The following is a 19423-nucleotide window of genomic DNA, read 5'->3' as shown; positions in this document are numbered from 1 at the left end:
AAGTCAAAAATTAAAATTTTTTCTACTCATAAATTATATTATGATAATTACAACTATAAATGAGAATTTTAATCTCCCACATTTGCCTTGGTGACCTTTTTTTTTTTTTTTTCGTGGAATTCATTTTAATCCACTGCAATTTGCAGTAATGCTTCATTTCCCGCTATTGTAATTTTTCCGTAAATTAAGCAATATTTGGTAACTTTGTTCTGTTTTGGCGTCATTTTTGGCAATAATTGGCAAGTTTCCGTATTTGGAATCTCATTTTCCCGTATTTCTCTGGAGCTGAGCTATAGGTAAACTTATAGCTTTACTTATAGCTCAGTGATTGAGCTATAAGTGGGAGGAAATGAAACTGATAGAACAACTGCTGCCATCTAATGTTTGTAAAAAACTTAGTACTTTCGCACCAGTAGATGGGAGCATATTAGTTTCAAATGGGAAAAATTTCACTTTTTTTTTTTTTGAATCTCATCTCAGGGAATAGCCTTTGCAGCACTAAAACCAGAATAATCTGACCAGGAAGATCGGCAACTAAACACCCAGCAGAAATAAGATCTTTATTTTCCTTGTGGGGAAATCCGTAATAAACGGTTCGTATTTTAGATCGAAATTTCAATTAAACATTACTTTGTACAATTGCAAGAATCGTGGGAGAAGGGGTGGGGGAAATATGACGTAATTTGTGTTATTGCTTTCGTATTTTACCTGTGACAGCGCATTGCAATTTGTTTGTTTACGAATCGTTTCGTAATGAACGGGAATGAACTTGTTGCCAAGATCGAAATTTTCTATATTTATTCTAACTTCGCATGTATACAACATGAATATATGTGTATATATATTCAGGGCTGCAACTTGGCGGGGGGGGAAAGCACGCGGGTCTCGTGCCCCGGGCGCTAGACCCGAGTGGGGGGGGTGCAAATTTCATTCTGAAACACCACCTTCAACATTACAAGGGGGGCGTCAGAATGCGCGCTCGCCCCTGAGTGACAAAGCATCTAGTTACATTCCTGTATATAATTTTAGCATGATTTGCATGAAACTTTCCCTTTTCGTTTTATTCAGTGATCTCACAAACGTATTTTTTAAAAATGTTGAAATAAATGCATTATCACGTGTACCACCTAATCGACGTAGTAAAGATGAAATAGCCAATAAAGGATAGATTAATTGTATTGCGTTTTAATGAATGAGTATATGTGTTGCTTTAATTAGAGTATTTCCAAGGAAAATGTGTGGTCAATTGATATGTTTCCATGTGTTTTTAATCCTTAACTGGCGTTGTGAAAATTGTGTGTGACTGGTGTCGTGCATGCAACTATTGTTAGTTCACTAAGTTTAGTGAATTGAAGTTCACTTGGTTCATTAACAACACTATCCTCATGATTACCTGGGATATCCGATGTTTCACCATTAATTTGAAACCGTTATCGTGAAAATTGGCACTCTTTCGATCTGAATTCTCTGGCCGTCAGACAAAAAAATTACTTACCCCACGGAAACTTTGATCAATGATATAAAGGGAAGGGAAAAGTGGAAAGAACATCATAAATTTGTCAAACACATGTAAACATATCTAGCTTAAAAGGTACTGAAAATAAGATGGTACAAATACATTTTTTTCTCAAGGGATGGCAACATGGAAAATGCTGGGGTCAAAATGACCCTCCATGCCATTTAAGGGTTAAGAAATGGGGAAGGAAAAAACAATATGAAAAAAATCAATCAATTGGTCTGATGCATGATTTGTAATAAAGTGCTTGTTGTGATCGAATGTTTTTTTTTTTTAGGAATATAAAAACGCAGCTATAACAGCAATAGTATATGCCCTTTTTGGCAATGTGTTGACATTTTCTTTTTTTGACGAGAAGTGGCCAGAGAGGTGGTAAACGTAATTGTGCTTTCAGACATCTTTCTTGCCAAAGAAAAAAATCGGCAACACATTGTGAGAAAGTGTTAATACTATAGCTGTAAAATTTAGAAACATGACATTGAAAAACTAACTACACAAACAAAACATTCTTAGGATTCTTCATTAGATAATAGGTGTTAAAGCTCCTATTATCTTCCAGTGCTTTCTCTACAATATCGCAATTAAACTTCCTGACATCTGTAATCCATTTTCCTATTGTCTTACAAAGTTCTGCGTATTCAATTTTTGATTTAGGGTCATTCTTCGTAATCTGAAATTCTTTCGGGTCTTTCATTGATGAAAGAAAGAAGAAACAAAGAAACTGATTGTTATTTTCTTCACCGGTTTTATTTCTTTTTCTCCAGTGACTTCTTTTGCTGCTTCTTTTATTGTAGTGGTTAAAGTTCTGTTCATCTTGGTGACATCTTGTCCATCTTCAGTGGTTTTATACAGGAAATCAAATCGGTTCTTCAGTTGGAATTTATATTGATGTTCTTGAAACTTTGCCATATCGATGACAGTTTTTGTATTTTTGATAAGTTTCATTCTTCCCATTCTAGTGTTAAGCATTATTCTTCATCTCACTAGTTGAAGATCACTTCCTGTATTGAATTTGTTGAGAACACTGCAGTCTTGGATCATATGCTTCTTATTAGATAGGATGTAGTCGATCTCACTTGTTGTTCCATTTGGGCTTCTCCAGGTCCACTTTCTTTGGGGATTCTTCATAAAAAAACGAATTCATGATGCATAACTGTTCGCTCTCTGCAAATTCTACAAGTCAGTTCCCTCTGTCATTTTGTGCACGTAACCATGACTTCCAACTGAGCTTTCAACATTTCTTCTCTCTCCAATTCTAGCATTGAAGAGGTATATATGTATACACTATAGCTGTTCCCAAAAATTTTTTGAGAATAAAAATGATTCAAAATTTCATGCATAGATGGCACTGTAACATGCACGTCAAGAGCAATAGCAACAAAAATGTAACACAAGCCATCAAGTGCACTATTAGAGTTCAGAAGCTTTTCTGGATGATTCCCAACACAATGTATACCTTTTTGTCACCAAGTTTTTGATTACATCAAAACAGTGATGTGTTGCCGACATCATCCTCCCTGGAAAACCCACTCTTATATGTTTTGGACGTTCCTATCTTCCAACCAATAACCCTAGTAAATAGTGCTAAATTGGACCTGCGATAACAAACAGTTTTGAAACAGCAGTGTACCATATATTGAGAATTTACTGCTTTTCTTAGCGATTTTCATTACTTGTGTAGGTCTAGATTACTTGTGTGATGATGTCTTCATGTTAAGTTTTAACCAAATATGCAACAAGTATAGCATAATCGCTTTTAGCGAGGAAAATGCCAGAATACATATATATATTTAAAGTCAAAACTTGTTCATTTCAGGCGTTTGAAATGTCGAAACTAGGCGATGTTGCTGACTGGTCATTCCGTGGCGTCAATCACAGCATTAAGGGTAACGGAGGCCCAGCCTGTACAAATTTTCTGTCTTACGAGAGGCGAGTCACAGAGACCGTTGTGGCTTGCACCATCGCCTTGATGGCTGTAATTTGGGGACTGAAACGCCTGAACGTTCCACCAGTACCGAGAGTTGTTCGAGAAGACAGAGGCGGGAAGAGGCTCCTACTTGTGTTGATGTGCCTGGTTTTCGGCATAGAAATCGGTTTTAAGTTTTCATCAAGAACTGTGATATACATCCTCAATCCATGCCACATAATCACAGCCATTCAGGTAAGATTTGCATATGCTTTAAGCATATAATACATGCGTATTTCGAATTGATAATTAGATCACAGTCTGTCTCGGAATGATGAGCTCATCTATCTCTAAAAAATAAAATATCATTTGGGGAAAATGAATAAAATAAAATGGAACCTCATTAAGATTAACTTGCTTAGTATGAATTAAGTATTTTTCATATTAAAAATAATCAATTCACTGTTTTATCACTGTTATCTGTTAATACAAAATTTGGTTTGAAATATTTTTGCCATTTCTTCAACTTTGTTGTAACAAGGTTCATTTGTAGGTTCGATTCATGTGAGGTTCATTGTTACCGAATTAGTGCCCAATTGTGATATTATAATAATATTATAATATAGGGCCTGTATCTATCTGGCAATTTTATGCATGCTATTAGTTTTGTTCTTGACTATGGTTTCACCACTATATTATGTAAATTTATGTTGTTAGGAGAGTGTATAGCCGACACCCCAACTTATCTATCACCAAAATGATAGAAAATTGGAAACCAGTATATAAGACAATCCTAAAAAATCACACATTTTGGAGAAAAAAATGAATATTTCTCCATTTTATATATATATATAAAATGGAGAAATATTCATATATATATATATATATATATATATAAAATATATTATATTTTTAAGATATAAACGTTTTTTTTTAATGTACAATGAAAAAAATATATTGTTATAATATATTTTATAATATATATTGTTATAATATATTTTATATATATATATGAATATTTCTCCATTGATACAACAGAAAAACGTTTTAATGCTGTTTCGTGAAGTGGAGAAAGTCATGTGGGAGAAGGAAAAGTATATGGAAGATTTTGATAATTTTTCATTGTACATAAAAAAAAACGTTTATATCTTAAAAATATAATATATTTTATATATATATATATATATATATAATATATTATATTTTTAAGATATAAACGTTTTTTTTTATGTACAATGAAAAATTATCAAAATCTTCCATATACTGAAGTGGAGAAAGTCATGTGGGAGAAGGAAAAGTATATGGAAGATTTTGATAATTTTTCATTGTACATAAAAAAAAACGTTTATATCTTAAAAATATAATATATTTTATATATATATATATATATATATAATATATTATATTTTTAAGATATAAACGTTTTTTTTTATGTACAATGAAAAATTATCAAAATCTTCCATATACTTTTCCTTCTCCCACATGACTTTCTCCACTTCACGAAACAGCATTAAAACGTTTTTCTGTTGTATCAATGGCTACAAAAAAGCATGGTTATACAAAACGTTCAGTCTGCTGGATCCGGACATAAGAGATGGCTTCGAATCCATAGTTCGCAGGTCAAAAATTGTTGTAATTGAAGCAGTTATTTCAGAAACCCCATAAGTAACGAAAAATTTGATATTGAATTAATACTGATTTCTTGTTGATTGATAGACACTTCGTTTGGTGCAAAAACCCACTGAAAAAAAAAATTTATACCCTCTTCCCCCAGTTTGCTTCTCTGAAATATTTGTTTAGTGCAGAAACCCCATAAGGAACATCACTTATATGAGATTTCTGCGCTACAACTTGTAACAGTTAGTAGCACTTACGTCATTTTGCGGGTTTTATGAATAAAAGCAATTAAACAGTCCGTTTTGGATTATTCTGTGTTTTGAAAGTTTGTTTTGAGGTTTCTAGTGATTATTTTCTGTTCTATGTTTTCTAAGTTTGAAAAAAGTGTCTAGTGAATTGCAATCAGACGTGGAAACTCTGAAGAAAAGGTATTGTTAATCCAGGCACTTACAAACGTAATATAATATACAAATCACGAGTTTAGGGCAAAGAATGTGCCACTTACAAAGTGGTAAGACTCACTCGGAAAAACTCTTCCTGACAAAATCGATTGCAAATGTTTTGCTAAGTGTTTCAAACTTGGCACCGAATAAGTTCTGAGTACCATGGGCAAAGTGAAAGCTATGACGTTCATTAATGGCTTGACCGTATCATCATTTATTTGTAGAAAGACCCCACTTGACTTTTAGAACTGCTAATTACAAAAGCCTACCCGGCTGGAAAAATCCCAATCAACAAGAGAAAAAATTGATAATCTGCAAAAGCTTGCTGAGTATTCTTCACAGACTGCTGAATTCTACTTCCTGATTTTGAGTTGGCCGACATCTGAAGTTAAAATAAGAAAAAACTCTGACTATGCAGAATAGAGAATGATATTACATATAATTATTTTATTTCTACAAAAATCTAACTCACCAAAATAAAATTGAATGTTATTAAAAGGTCAGCTTCCTTGTTTTCACCCCTAACTGAACTCAATATCATAAAAATTGTAAAAAAAATTGATGCTAATTTATTTTAGTGCAAAAACCCCCATAACTGCAGAGGCTAGAATTCTTTTTTTTACCCCTTTCCGCTGAACTTGAATAAATATATCATGTTTCCATTTTATGTATAGAACCCATCCTTCACATTTTTTTCGTAAAAAAAAATACCTGCTTTTAGTTAAGTTGGAATGTTTTCCTTGAATATCTCGAAATGAGAAATTCTGCACTTATATGGGGTTTCTGAAATAAACGCTTCTATTAATGTGCTGTATGGATTAATATGTTTGTTTGGAAACCCCTTTGACGTAGGACTATCTTCAATCAAGCTCACCTGAGCACTGCCTTCGAGCCTCAGATAATCTTGCGTAACAAAATTACCATAAATTGTGTCCAATTTGTAGTGGTCACAGTGTATTGATAGGCCAGAGGCCCCTCCCCATTCTCCTGTGATTCTGAAACATGACTTTATTTTCATGGGTTGAGTTGAACCCACTTTGCTGGACAGAGTTAGTGTGCTTTGCCATGAAAGGGGGGGGGGGATTAATAAAACTTAGCTGAATTTTTTCCAATATATGGAAGACTTTCTGAACAAAAAAAAACTTGGTGTGTACACAAGTATATATGGTACTTATAGTCTGTAGTTTTACTGTATTTGGCTCTGCCCAAACAGTGATATTATGATACTTGCCATTTGAGATGCAATCAAGGCCATCTTAAGAGAATTATAGGCTTCTGGGCCAAGTGATTTTTTGAGGCCTTACCAGGAAAATTCTCGAAAAATTCAACAACTACTCATTTTTCTGAGGTCCCTCTTCTCTTGAGGAGCCCGGGTGGGCCCATACGTTGAGACAACACTGGATGCAATGTAACAGGTTTAATAAAATTTACAAGCGAGATTAATAACATCTACATGGTGAAATTATAATATCCTGTATTTCATTCACATTTTACGTGAAGAAAATTAAAGTAGACATTAACTGCTTATCAGGTGTAAGTTAATACAGTAAAACTTGGTTAATTCGAATTTTGGATAATTCTAACTTTTACGAACACTTCTTGAGTTTTCTATCTAATTTAATGTTAAAATTTCTTGTTTAATTCAAGTTTTTTGGGTAATTCGAGGTTGAAGGAAAAAAATCATGATGTTTGTATGACAAATTTAATTGGGAGAAATTTCTACAAATCAGAATTTGTAGAAAGAATAAAAAATATAAAATAATTAATAATAAAATAAGTTGTCAAACAAAACAAATAAATTGTCTCAATAAATTTGTCAAACAAATTTGAAAAAAAAAAGTTTGTAAATTCGTTTTTCTCTACGCTTTCTTTAATAATTTAATGCCCATTTTAACATTTTCCAGCTAGAGTGTATCAAGAAAATGTGTACCACTTAATACTGATTGTTTTTCAACCTATAGATTAAGGTGTACCATTCAAAGTCTGAGTCTTTTTGTCGTTGTTAACAGTGGAAAATAACGGAAAGTAAAAATTGTAAAGTGTTAATGAAAGTATATTTCCTTGATAGCATAAGAATGATTTGAGCAATGGTTTTGGGATTTTGAGATGGTAGATCACACACATGAACTGTTTCCGTAAATCAGGCTTTGAACATGGTCAAGAAATTGTGCAGTGATGCGGATTTCAGAACAGTGGAATCATGTAGCGACTAATAATATTATAAATTATTAAAATTCAGAAAAAAAGTTTCTTGACTGGTGATGAAATTTTAACAATTTATAATTATTATCCAGTGTTAATGTTGATGATTGAGTTGCAATTTGTAGTTATTTTACGTATCCAGGATAGATTAATTGGATAATTCAAACTTTTTTCCAGTGACTTTGGACTTCGAATTAACCGAGTTCGACTGTATAATGTTATTGACATCTTATGTTTGGCCTTTTGTAGATATTCCTTTTGGCTGCACCACCCACTTCTAAATGGGTCACCATACTTTTCAGGATACAAATGCACTGTCTGTATGGAGCTGTTCTAGCCATATTATTTCCGGTATTGAATACGAGAAAGGTATGTACCATATATATTGGTGTGTAGTGCGTCATAGTTTGTATAGATGGCGCACCCTTCTCACCCTTCTTCTTATGCGTATAGTTGTTTTTGTAGTGATTATTAATCCTTATAGATGGCGCACCCTCCTAAAACGTCTTCTTGTATGTACTTTGTTTATGAGTTGAGTTTTAACTTGCTCTCCGGAAATGTAAGCACTTCATTGTACTCCTAGCTAATTATACCATAATAAATTGCTATGTTTTTAATATTTTTTATATTCTTACTACAATCAGCGTCCGGATAAGTGGTGACCCAGACGTGATTGAAATAAAAAATCAGAGAAATCAGAAATTTGATTACAATCAGCATCGGGATGGGTGTATAGGAGGTAAACCCCTCCCTACCACTTCACTGAAATTCTGTATATAAGCTGAGTCCAAAACACAAATATAGGTAAAAATTTTCTAAGATATAAAAGTTACAATATATAGGTTATATATGAAAAACTAATCAAAACCTTGAAAATTGATGTAACCCTAGAACAGTACCTGAAAAAATCTATGCTTAATAATACCTATACCTCTCATAGACGTACACTGAAAAAAATGTTGCTCTATCCTCTATAAATAAAACAATGATTCCCCAAGAGGCTTCAGTTGGGCATACCTGGGAGGGATGGATAAGGTTCCGCCCTGTGAAACAAAATGGCCACTGTTTTTCCACTGAACTAGGTCTCTTAGACTCAAAGGTACCTTTCTAGGGTTAATTAATTGATTAATCTATGAATAGATTTGATCTTTTAACCGGAGAATGATATTCCAAAAACTGAGACCCACTGTCGAAGGCAGGTTTAAATCCAGGATGATGTGTCTGGAGGGACGAATTCTATAAGATCATTTTATCTATGGCATTCAATTCTTCAGAGAAGCGGTCATTCCTGTGAACCCCTCTGAATCTGCTCCTGAGCAAAGGCAAACATCTTCAGCTGTGAATGAAGTCAATGGAGACATCTTTAGCTACAAATGGAAGCAGCAACAGACATCTTCAGCTACGAATGAAGCCATTGAAGGCACCTTCAACTGCAAATGAAGCCATTAAAGGCATCTTCAGCTGCAAATGAAGCTGAGGCAGATCTCTTTGGCTGCAAATAAAACAGAGGCATATCTTCTGCTGTGAATAGAGCAGAGACAGATATCTTTAGCTTCGAAAGAAGTTGATTCAGACATCTTAAGCTGCGAATTAACTGGGGGCAGACATCTTCAGTTGCAAATGGAGCGGAGGCATACAGATCCAGGATGATGATCTAGACTCTAGATTCTAGAGTGATATGCCAGAGAAGCGACTTATTGTATAGATGCATCGGATCATCTCCTCTTCCTTTTAGTGTACCGTCACCCCTCTCATTTTGGCAGCAGAGTTCTAGGGCATGCTGTAGATGTTTTTGTACTAAATTTTGTGAACATACTTCCGTAATTATTCATGAAAACAATTTTCTCCCCTGTCTTCCGCAGAGACCATTGGAACTTGAAATGTACTGGCTGCAACATACTCTGATGCTGATCACTCCATTTTATTTGCTCAGAACTGGTGTTGGAGGTAAAGTGAAATATTATCTATATTATTATTTTGATGAAAGAACTGCCTGGAGTGATATTGTGTTGCTTGTTGTGATAAAATACATAAGTCTACATGTTCAGATTATTAATAAGCTTGATCAAAAATGAAATGGTTATGAGCTGCCAAAAAAAATATACAGTCAAACTTGGTTGTAATTGAAGATTCCAAGAAATTTTGTCGTTATAACCAAGATTGATGTTTTTAATATTGTTTAAATATGAAAAATGTAACCAAACACGTATATAAAGGTGTTATTTTATTATGATTAGGATGACCATATCTTAGCAAGATAAAATATGGGGAAATTAGTCTTAAATATAGGCCACAGCCAATTTTCACTAAAATGTTGTCGATTGTCTGCGAAATTTGCAATTATTGCTTTGCAAATAGCCCATGGTTGGAAATAAAGTGTTACAGCTAGTCTACTTTGAATTAAAAAGTATTTCATGGAAAGAAAAAGTTGATATATACATGAAATGAATATTTGTAGTTCTACTCAAAATATGCAAATCAAATCAATCCCTGATTTTGGTTAAGATTGTGAATTTAAGTAAGTTTTGTTGAAAAACAGGTTATTTTTATTTTTAAAAGAGTTGGTCAAAAATATTAGAAAATGTTATACTACCTTGTATATGATTACATGCCAATAAACAAGTTGGACGTCAAATAAGTTTATTGTTAGGTAACAATAGAGTAACAGATTAATATTTCATCAATGTAATGAGCTCTAGTTCCATGCATTTGGGGGGGGGGAAGCTCGTAAAAACTGAAGCAAAAGTATTAGAAAAGTTTCAGTATATCCAAGATTGTTGCATTTTATCAAAATTATGAGCAAGTTTCATTAACAGTATTATCTTGGACAGTCTGGAGCATCAATTTAGGATGTTATAGCCATTTGCGTACAAAAAGGGGGGGTTTTGAGGTTCTGCCTCCCCCCCCCCCCCCAAGCCAAGATTATTGTGTTATTTTGCAGGAAAAAAAAAGTAAACCCCCCCCTCAAAAAGAAAAAAATCTGAAACCCCCTTGAGAAAATTTTGCGTACGTGCATGGTTATAGCAGAAGTGTCATTTAACCGAGTTTGATGTTTTCACACAAGACATTTGATAAGAATCCATTGTCTATTTCGAATCGTGAATTAGAATCCACTATACATTGAAAATTTCAATGTAGCCCTCGGGCTACCAAGCTTACTAATCAGTTGTTATATAGATATAATTACAATTGAGTCATATCAATTAGTTTTAACTAAATAGATGGTGGGTCACAACAGACAGACTTTGTGGACCACTACTACCACTTTACTGTACATGCACCTTGTATACATTTCTCTGTGGAATTGCTAATGAATTGGTGCATGCTGGAGTTGCATGCCTAACATATTTGTGCTGCCGTAGTTGTATTTGTTTTGCATTATTGCTGGTGCTGCCACCTGTCTTCAATATTTTGAAGTAACTATGTGGATCATCTGGTGAAACACCCCCCCCCCCCTCGTTGTACAAAAAGTTTGACTTGAGCTTCACTCAAATTCATCTACCCATTTTTATGAGTGGTTAAAATTTCATTGAAAGTATCAAAAGTTACATTTTTGAGCTCTGAAAAATGTTTAATTTTTTCTATGATTTTAAATTATCAGTTTCTTTCCAGGCGTTTATACTGTGGAGCCATTCAACGATTTCAGCTGGGCTGTGCTGACTATGGGATTACTGTACCTGTATCATTTCCTGGTATTGCAGGCTCTTGGAATGGTAAATTTTACTATGTCACACTATTCAGTTTTCTATAATGCTCTAGGTTATAAAGGTAACACTTCTCTCTTTTGTAACACCCATTAAAGTCGACGTTCGTTTTTACAAACTCAAGCAAAAGTGAACGATTAGTTTGTAAAATTGCAAAAGTTTGCAATCTTCTGTTTCTTTTGTAAAAGTATTATTATGGTATTACCTACAATAGCTATGTTGGATGCAAAAATAATAGTTTACAGCAGGGTTGTTTGGTTTAAACCACGTTGGTTTAAACCTTGGTTTTAACCAAGTGGTTTTTTTAAAAAAACCAGTTTGGTTTTTTTCAAAAAATCAAATAAAAGTTGCCTAAATATAATTTTTTTCCTTGAAAAATATCATATTGGTTCATTATTAGCCAAAATGCTTCATTTTTACTACATTTTATATCCTTGGGGTACATTCTGATGGTATATCTTTAAATGACATAAGATTTTATAAGCGGTTTTTTTCAAAAAGTCTCATAAAAGTGGCCAGAATATATATATATTTTTCATATGAAGTATCTTAGTTATTTAAAGTTATATACAAAAGCCAAAATTTCTCATTCTTACAACATTTTCTACCCTTTGGCTACATTCTGATGCTCTATCTTTAGCAAATTCATGAATAAGGATTGCATCACACATCTAAATGCAGTGGTGTTTCTCACAGGGTTTCTTTTTCCCTTCACAAAGAAGCAGCAACAGTAGTGACACCATCATGCTAGGGGCAGGTGGTCCTATAATCCAATAAAGACACCAACTGTCCTTAAAGGACAAAGACCAGTGTACTAGTAGTTACATTACCTCACATACATTTTCATTTTCTTTCCCATAAGAAGTAGCAGGTCTCCTAGTATATCTCCCAGTCTTAATATTCAATAGTAGTTTTTTTTATACTTTCACACTGTTAAGCCCAGTTAATCAGGGTTCTACTGAATAATAATAACAGATTTATGAAAAATAATCAGCTATATACAGGGTGATTATAATTTGAAGTTTTGATTCCATAACTATTCAATAAGAACTACTGGTCAGAATGACTTGAAAATTTGCATGAATATTCCTGAAGCAATGGAAGTTTCTTTCGCAAAAGGAAAAATAAATGCAAGTAGTGCAAAATGTGCAGGTAGATGATGCTGTACTTGGCCAGCAGTATAATCTATTTTGTGCAACCACATCGTTTTGACACTTCCACAGCATCAGTGTGTGGATAGAACTTCTATCAAGATGCACATTGCAATACCAGCAAAGCAGCTGCTGAAAACCCATTTTGACAGGATGCACCTTAACCCTTTTAACTTCTGGCTGTGGGGGGGGTACCTCAAAATGTCATAAACAGTAGTCAGATTGCAAAATTTGGTGAATTGCAATCTCCAGCACATGCCCTATATGTTAGAAGTTCCTCAGGAATATTAACATGGGGGCGCGTTTGGTTTAATGAAGCTGAATTGCAAGCACATCCACATCATGACCATGGCATACTCCGATTCTGTTGTTGAACAACAATTTTTGTGCTTTCAACCTCAGGTTGGACAACATATTTAACATTTCTTAAGTAAGTTGTAGTTATTTGTTCAATTACTTCATTTTTTGTGATGTTTCCATGAATTATAAAATCGTGGAATGCTATAATTAAGGTATCATTTTGTCATAACTGGCTATCGTTTTCATTCTGCGAGCAAATTTCCCACATGTTGGATGATGTCATTAATTTTACATTTTTAAGTATTTTTTCCCCTTTACCAAATAAAATTGCATTTTTTCAGGAATATTCATGTCAATTTTCAAGTCATTTTGACAATCGTTCTTTTTTTACAGTGTTTTGAAATCAGAACCTTAGTTATAATCATCCTGTATATCGTAAATCATTGTTAATAATCTGCATTATTTATGCTTCATTAAATACATTATATTCACTTAATTTTTATTACTTTTTTCAAAATAGCTTCCTAATTAAGCATACTGAAAGTAACTGGAGAAAAACCTTTATATACTATATGATTAATAATAACATTGAAAGAATTTTCAAACACACAGTAATTCATTGAGTTGAGCAAAAAATAATTAAATTGCAAAAGTTGGTTTTTGTGAAAATGTAAGAAATATTTATTGATTAATTAGTATGGGAATAGTGTTAATTACATTAATAACCATTTCATTTTAGTTAATTATTAGAAGTTTGAATGATTTTTCAGAAATTTCATTGTTTTTAATGTTAATACTATTTAAAAGAAAAACCGGTTTAAACCAAAAAACCCGGTTTTTTGGTTTTTTTACCAACCCTGGTTTACAGGTTATACATGGGAAACTATGGTGTCTTGTTCAATATAATTTTTTTACCCAAAGAATTTGGAGCCCAGGGTGTGGTAGCACACTGTTAAAAATCGCTGACTTAGAGGGATTCAAAACTTGTATCCATCATCAGACCCAGTTGCGCCATAATTGTGGCTTTTTGTGAATAAATTTTCTGAGCTTTTCAACAATTTTGGGGATTGTGCTCATGGGAAAGACTCCCATAACATTTTTTTGTCTTTTGAGGTTCGTGGCTTTTTTGAACCAGCATGTCACTGCAAACACAGTGATTAGTGGCCAAAATGTAATGATTTTATGGATTTAATATCTAGATAAAATATTGTATCAAAAAATATGCAATTTTTTGCGAATTTCAAACGGGGTAATTACATTTCAGTAATTGGAAGTTTTAGCATGTAAGACTGTGTAAAAAGTTAATTTCTTCATTTTTTTTACCCCTTGATCAAATTTAGAGATTTTAAGTAACCGCACATCATTTGGAAACTTTTTGTAACTGAAAGTGTGTTTCTAAAGTCAACGGTAGCGGAGATATCTGCTATGCGAACAATTTGGGACAGCCTGTGTAGTAAAATCCTGATTAAACATCAAAGCTCACAATAGTGTAATGAATGTTTTTTTCCGTTGTAGAAGATTTTTTATTAATATCACCTTTTCCCCCCACTCTCTTAGGCCACAGAAGTGAACCTGAACAACATAATATGTCCTGCAGTGTCTGATCCATTTTATGGTCCGAATTATCGCATCTGGGCAATATTCCACCAAGCAGCACTGATCTTCATAATGGGAAAGCTTTACACCAAATTGAGTCTTTTGATACTTCAAGCTCTTGGTACGATAGTATGGACTGGCGAGAAATATGTTGCACTAGCTGCTTTGAGGGTTCAGCAGCTATGCAGTATGTGCCGTGCGCAAATGCTCAATATGCCTCTGACAAAAAATGAGGATATTCATCAGGATTAATAGCAAAACACACAAGTAGAAAAAAAAATTAATGAGGGCATTAATTAATTTTTTTTTAAAATTTATACCACCATACTGTTTAGTATTCTGTCCGTTATGGAACGCTGGTCAACCGGTGCACAATCTAGTTCAAAAGAATGTGAATGATTTTCCCGTTCTTTAAATTATCAAGAGTTATTTATATGATATACATTATTTTTCATATTAATTTTATTGTACATTTTTCAGTCACTTGAATTAGTTTTTGATTACATAATAAGATGTTAGATATTTTTTTTACTTCAAAAGACACAGGTTGGTCAAAAATTATACAGCCTGCTTATAAACCCAGATGAGGGCAAAATGGAAAATCGCTTCCTCAAACTTTCAATGTATATATGTATGTGTATGTTTATACTTAGTGTTAGTGGCAGTGAGAGTAAGGAAATGAAAATGTGCACGATCATCTTACAGAGCACAACTGTTTCTCAAACTTTTTCAGCCCATGGCCCCTAACCATAGGGGTTGACGAATCAAAAAAATATTTAGGTGCAAGCCTAATTTCTTAGGAGTCAACCATGGTATTTTGCTTAAGAAAAATGGCCCCCTAAACAATGTTTTCTTTTATTTTTCCCATGTTAAAAGAAGTAGCGTAATGAAATCAGAAAATTTTGGTCACTAATTCCTGTTTTCTAGTTGCCATGGTGACCTAGCACCTGGGATTTGTCCAGCCCTGCTGTATTACGTGGGAAAAATAGTCTGTGTGAAATACGGGATGACCCAAGGAAACAACGCAATAAATCGAACCTCCAGACACGTCACCCTAGTCTAGAGTTCAGTGAGCTTCTTTAATGTGGTGGTTTTATGTATGCTGATGCTATGTAGTCAGCAGGGCCATCTTAAAAGCATCATGAACCTCTGGGCCAAGTGATTTTTCTGAGATCTTACCCCTTACCTTGCAAATTCTCGAAAATTTCTACCAGATCTCATTTTTGTGAGGCCTGGAGCCGTGCCCAAGTGGGCCCATGCTTTAAGATAGCACTAGTTAGTAGTCAGAAGAGGAAGCATATTAAAAACTTTACAATTTATTAATGTATAATAAGTAAGGATTACAACAAGGAAAAAGAAGACATGCTTATGTATCAGCAGTACAAGGTAAAAACTAAATTTTGCTCAAGCAACCGTGCACAAGAAGAAGCATAATGAGGTGCTCCATCTATAGGTACTAGGGCGCACTGCATATTCATGACTGTCTCAACATCATGGGTCCTTGGGCAAACTGATGTTCTGAAGGCCTGTGCTTAACTGGAAGTGACAACCTACATATTTACATACATCTGAAAATCATAAAATACAAAGACTACAACATGCAAATTGACCAATGAGATGGTTGAAAAAAAAATGTTTATAAAATACAGTACCAGATCTCATCATGTAGGTCCCCTATGGATATGAGGCTCCAAGTCACGCCCACATGGGCCCAAGGGCTAAGATGTCCCTGGTTCTATGGACAGCTCTACTGGATTCTGAAAGTAGTTACATTTTTTTCCACCCACCCTATTTTACTTAGCTTTATTTCTTCACAGCTCTTTGTGGACGCCCCCTCACCACTTGTCGCTTCTCCCCTTTCATCTGATTTTCAACCGTGACCTCCTTAGAATATCCCAGGACTACAGGGAGGCATATGGCCTCAGTTTGAGAATCACTGCTATATATAGAAAAATGATGGGATTAACTGCTTGGGAAGTTTTGGAAAAGTTTGCAATGTCATCTCGTTCATGTTAGTTTAAAGTGATCACGATAATGTGGTGGAATGCTGCAATTTTTTTTAATATAAGAGCAGTATTATAAGTAATTTTTTCACTTGGTCTTGGCTTGTTTTGTCGTTTTCTTTTTAGTGAAGTGTATAAGTATTCTCTGCTCAGTCATCGTATAATATAATACAAGTTCAGTGAACATGATATACGTGGAATATGAGCTAAGTTGAAAAAGTAACAGGAAAAGATATACATACAGGTCGATTTGGGATAAGTCAAGTATATGTTTAAGTTAAAGTTTTCATGTGGTCTCAACACCTTCAATATCATAGGGTAGAAAACATCCTAGCAGCTGCAACATCCTAGAAAGGAAAACATATGGCTATCTAGCCAACCCACAGCTCATATGCTCTAACACTAAGTGTCAATCGGTCTTGATTGCAGCGGGGGAGAGACAGGCTTCACACCACCATAGTCGACATCTAGAGATGGTTTGCACTCTTTTTTCATGTAAATAGGCAACCTTTGGAGACACAATGTCAATGATGATCATTGTCTTTCTTTCTTTAACCGTTTTACATACAGCACAGGTGCCAATGCTTCCTATTTACCCGGAAGCCTTAGCCTGTATACCTTCGTGGTGGGTTAAGGGTGCATCTATAAGCATTGGCGTACGCAAAGGAGAGGGGGGTTTGGGGTTCAACCCCCAGTCAAGATTATAGTGTTATTTTGCAGAAAAAAAACTAATTTAAAAAAAAACCCAGAAAGAACAAAAATCTGGAAACCCCCCCCCCCCCCCTTGAGGAAATTCTACGTACACTTATGTCTATAAGATTGCCCTGTGGCCTTTTGATTTTGTAGCATTTTTTAAATCTTTTAATCAGAAACGAGATTCTTCCGATTTTTCGGATCTTTATAGAAAAATCCTCAATTTGTGTTTTGTGAAAATGAAAAATTCATAAAAAAAATCCCTATCCTTGAAATCCTAAGCTCACAATGATTTTCTTGAGAAGAATTTGGGAAAATCGGATTTTTCAAATACAGGAAATAGCAAATTGCCATCAAATATGAGGTTGAGAACCACTGCTATAGAAAAATGACAGGAGTAACTGCTTCAGAAAGTTTGCAATGTCATCTCGTTCATGTTAGCCATTTTGAATGCCAAAAGTGAGCAAAGTTGCAAATTATATTGCTAGTGCCCAAGTGGCACGGTGGTAAGATGCTCGTCTACCCCTGTGAAGATTGCTGTCACGGTCCCAGGTGCGAATCTGAGGGAGGATATAGATAAGATATTTTCCCTAACAAACTTGAGGCGACCACCGATAGACAACACCTTCATTTCCAACCCATCTCATTAATGGCAATAAATTGCAATATAGTGATATGGCCAGAGATGGTGTTTAGTGAAGTAGTTATATTGCTAAAGTTGTTGATAGTTGGGATTGAAGCTCTACTGCAAATCGGTAAACTGCAGATTTATAATGATAATTGTCATAACAAAAAAATAATAATTTATAAATATGACATGATGTTGCTCTCCACTTGTTAATGCAGGATATACAGAAAACTGGATGTTGTGAAGATTTTTTGAGATGTTGATTTTTTTCAGGTAGGGTGAAAAACTCATCCCTGCCTCTACCGGGGGTCAAACCCAGGTCCCTCATTTGCCAGACAAGTGCTCTCACCACTAAGATACAGAGAAGATAGAGATTTTCTTTCACTGGAGCATATATATGCCGAACGGGACCATGCAATGGACAGTCACACAATCAGCTAATAGCTCATAAACGACAAGACACTAGATGGCTATATATATTACATGACATGATGTCACTCTTCACTTGTTAATGTTATAATTTCTATGAGCTATTAGCTGATTGTGTGACTGCCCATTGCATGGTCCTGTTCAGCATATATACTCTCCAGTGAAGGGGAAAATCTCTATGTCCTCTGTAGCTTAGTGGTGAGAGCACTCGTCTGGCAAACGGGGGACCCGAGTTCGACTCCCAGTAGAGGCAAGGATGAGTTTTTTCCTTCCTTAAAAAATCACCATCTCAAAAAATAAATATCTTCACAACATCCAGTTTTCTGTGTATCTTGAATAATTTATAAGTCGGCAAAATAATTCTAATAATTGATTTAAGTGAAGAACAAAAATTGAAATAGGCTTCGTCGAAAAAAACTGGGATTTTCATTTTAAAAAATCATTCTGCAAAAATTACAGAAAACACAGTAATATCCTGAAAATGGGTCATATGGTCACCTATACAATTCCGTTTTTCTCTACTATGTATGAGTATAAAACGTATGACATGTTTTCTTCGGCAGCCAAATACTTCATCACGTGACAAACTGCAGATTTTTCAAGTCTGAGAATCGGCATTTATAGCGCAGGCTTTTGGCAACAAATTATTAATGCTGTATTTAAAGTATCGTTGATAAATCTAAAAAATTGGTTTCTCTGTGCAAGTTAAAGATAGAAGGGGGAAAAGAAATGAGTGCAGTAGATTCTCTTTTGTGATCAACCATATCCTTCACCCTCCCTATGTGTTCTCTCTCATATGTAACGATACATTATACATGGGTAAAAAAGTGCTTAAATGAACAGGGAAGGGGAAAAAACTACTGTTTATAGGGTAACAATGAAACTTCATGATAATTAAAAAAAAAACAGGGAAAGCTGGAATGTATTTCTTCTATTTACATTCTCATCCCTGATCGTTAAGGGCTTGAAAATTATATTTTCCTACATATAATCCATGAACTATACATTTAAAACACCTGAAGTTTTTTTGTTAGGATTGTTATGGCTACCAAAACATGTTTTTTTTTCAATACAGTGGAATAATAATAAATATTTTAAAAATCAATCAATATAAAAAATATTGAATATAATTTTTTAAACGATTTATATATATATATAGATGTGAGTAGAAAAATGAAACTTTATTCTACAAAAATGTTACAAACTATCCCTTTCTCATTCCTTAAGATTTCAAT

At 34.3% G+C, this 19423-nt stretch overlaps 1 protein-coding gene across 1 annotated transcript; it reads left to right on the top strand.

Moving 5' to 3' along the window:
* Positions 1 to 510: 510 nt before the first annotated feature.
* Positions 511 to 17367, top strand: LOC149069146 (transmembrane protein 164-like). The gene is made up of 6 exons (XM_089250462.1): positions 511 to 593; positions 3333 to 3677; positions 7934 to 8053; positions 9547 to 9631; positions 11297 to 11397; positions 14397 to 17367. Exons 2-6 carry the CDS (start codon positions 3342 to 3344, stop codon positions 14685 to 14687), a joined length of 933 nt encoding a protein of 310 aa, XP_089106588.1. The 5' UTR covers positions 511 to 593; positions 3333 to 3341; the 3' UTR covers positions 14688 to 17367.
* The last annotated feature ends 2056 nt before the right edge of the window (positions 17368 to 19423 follow it).

The sequence above is a fragment of the Pholcus phalangioides genome, unplaced genomic scaffold (genome assembly GCF_987345545.1).
Source record: "Pholcus phalangioides strain wild (caught in Gottingen) unplaced genomic scaffold, Ppha-v1.0 ptg000024l_1, whole genome shotgun sequence".
Lineage (NCBI taxonomy): Eukaryota > Metazoa > Arthropoda > Arachnida > Araneae > Pholcidae > Pholcus > Pholcus phalangioides.
The sequence above is the reverse complement of the archived record's forward strand: the minus strand, read 5'-3'. Positions and strand labels throughout refer to the sequence as shown.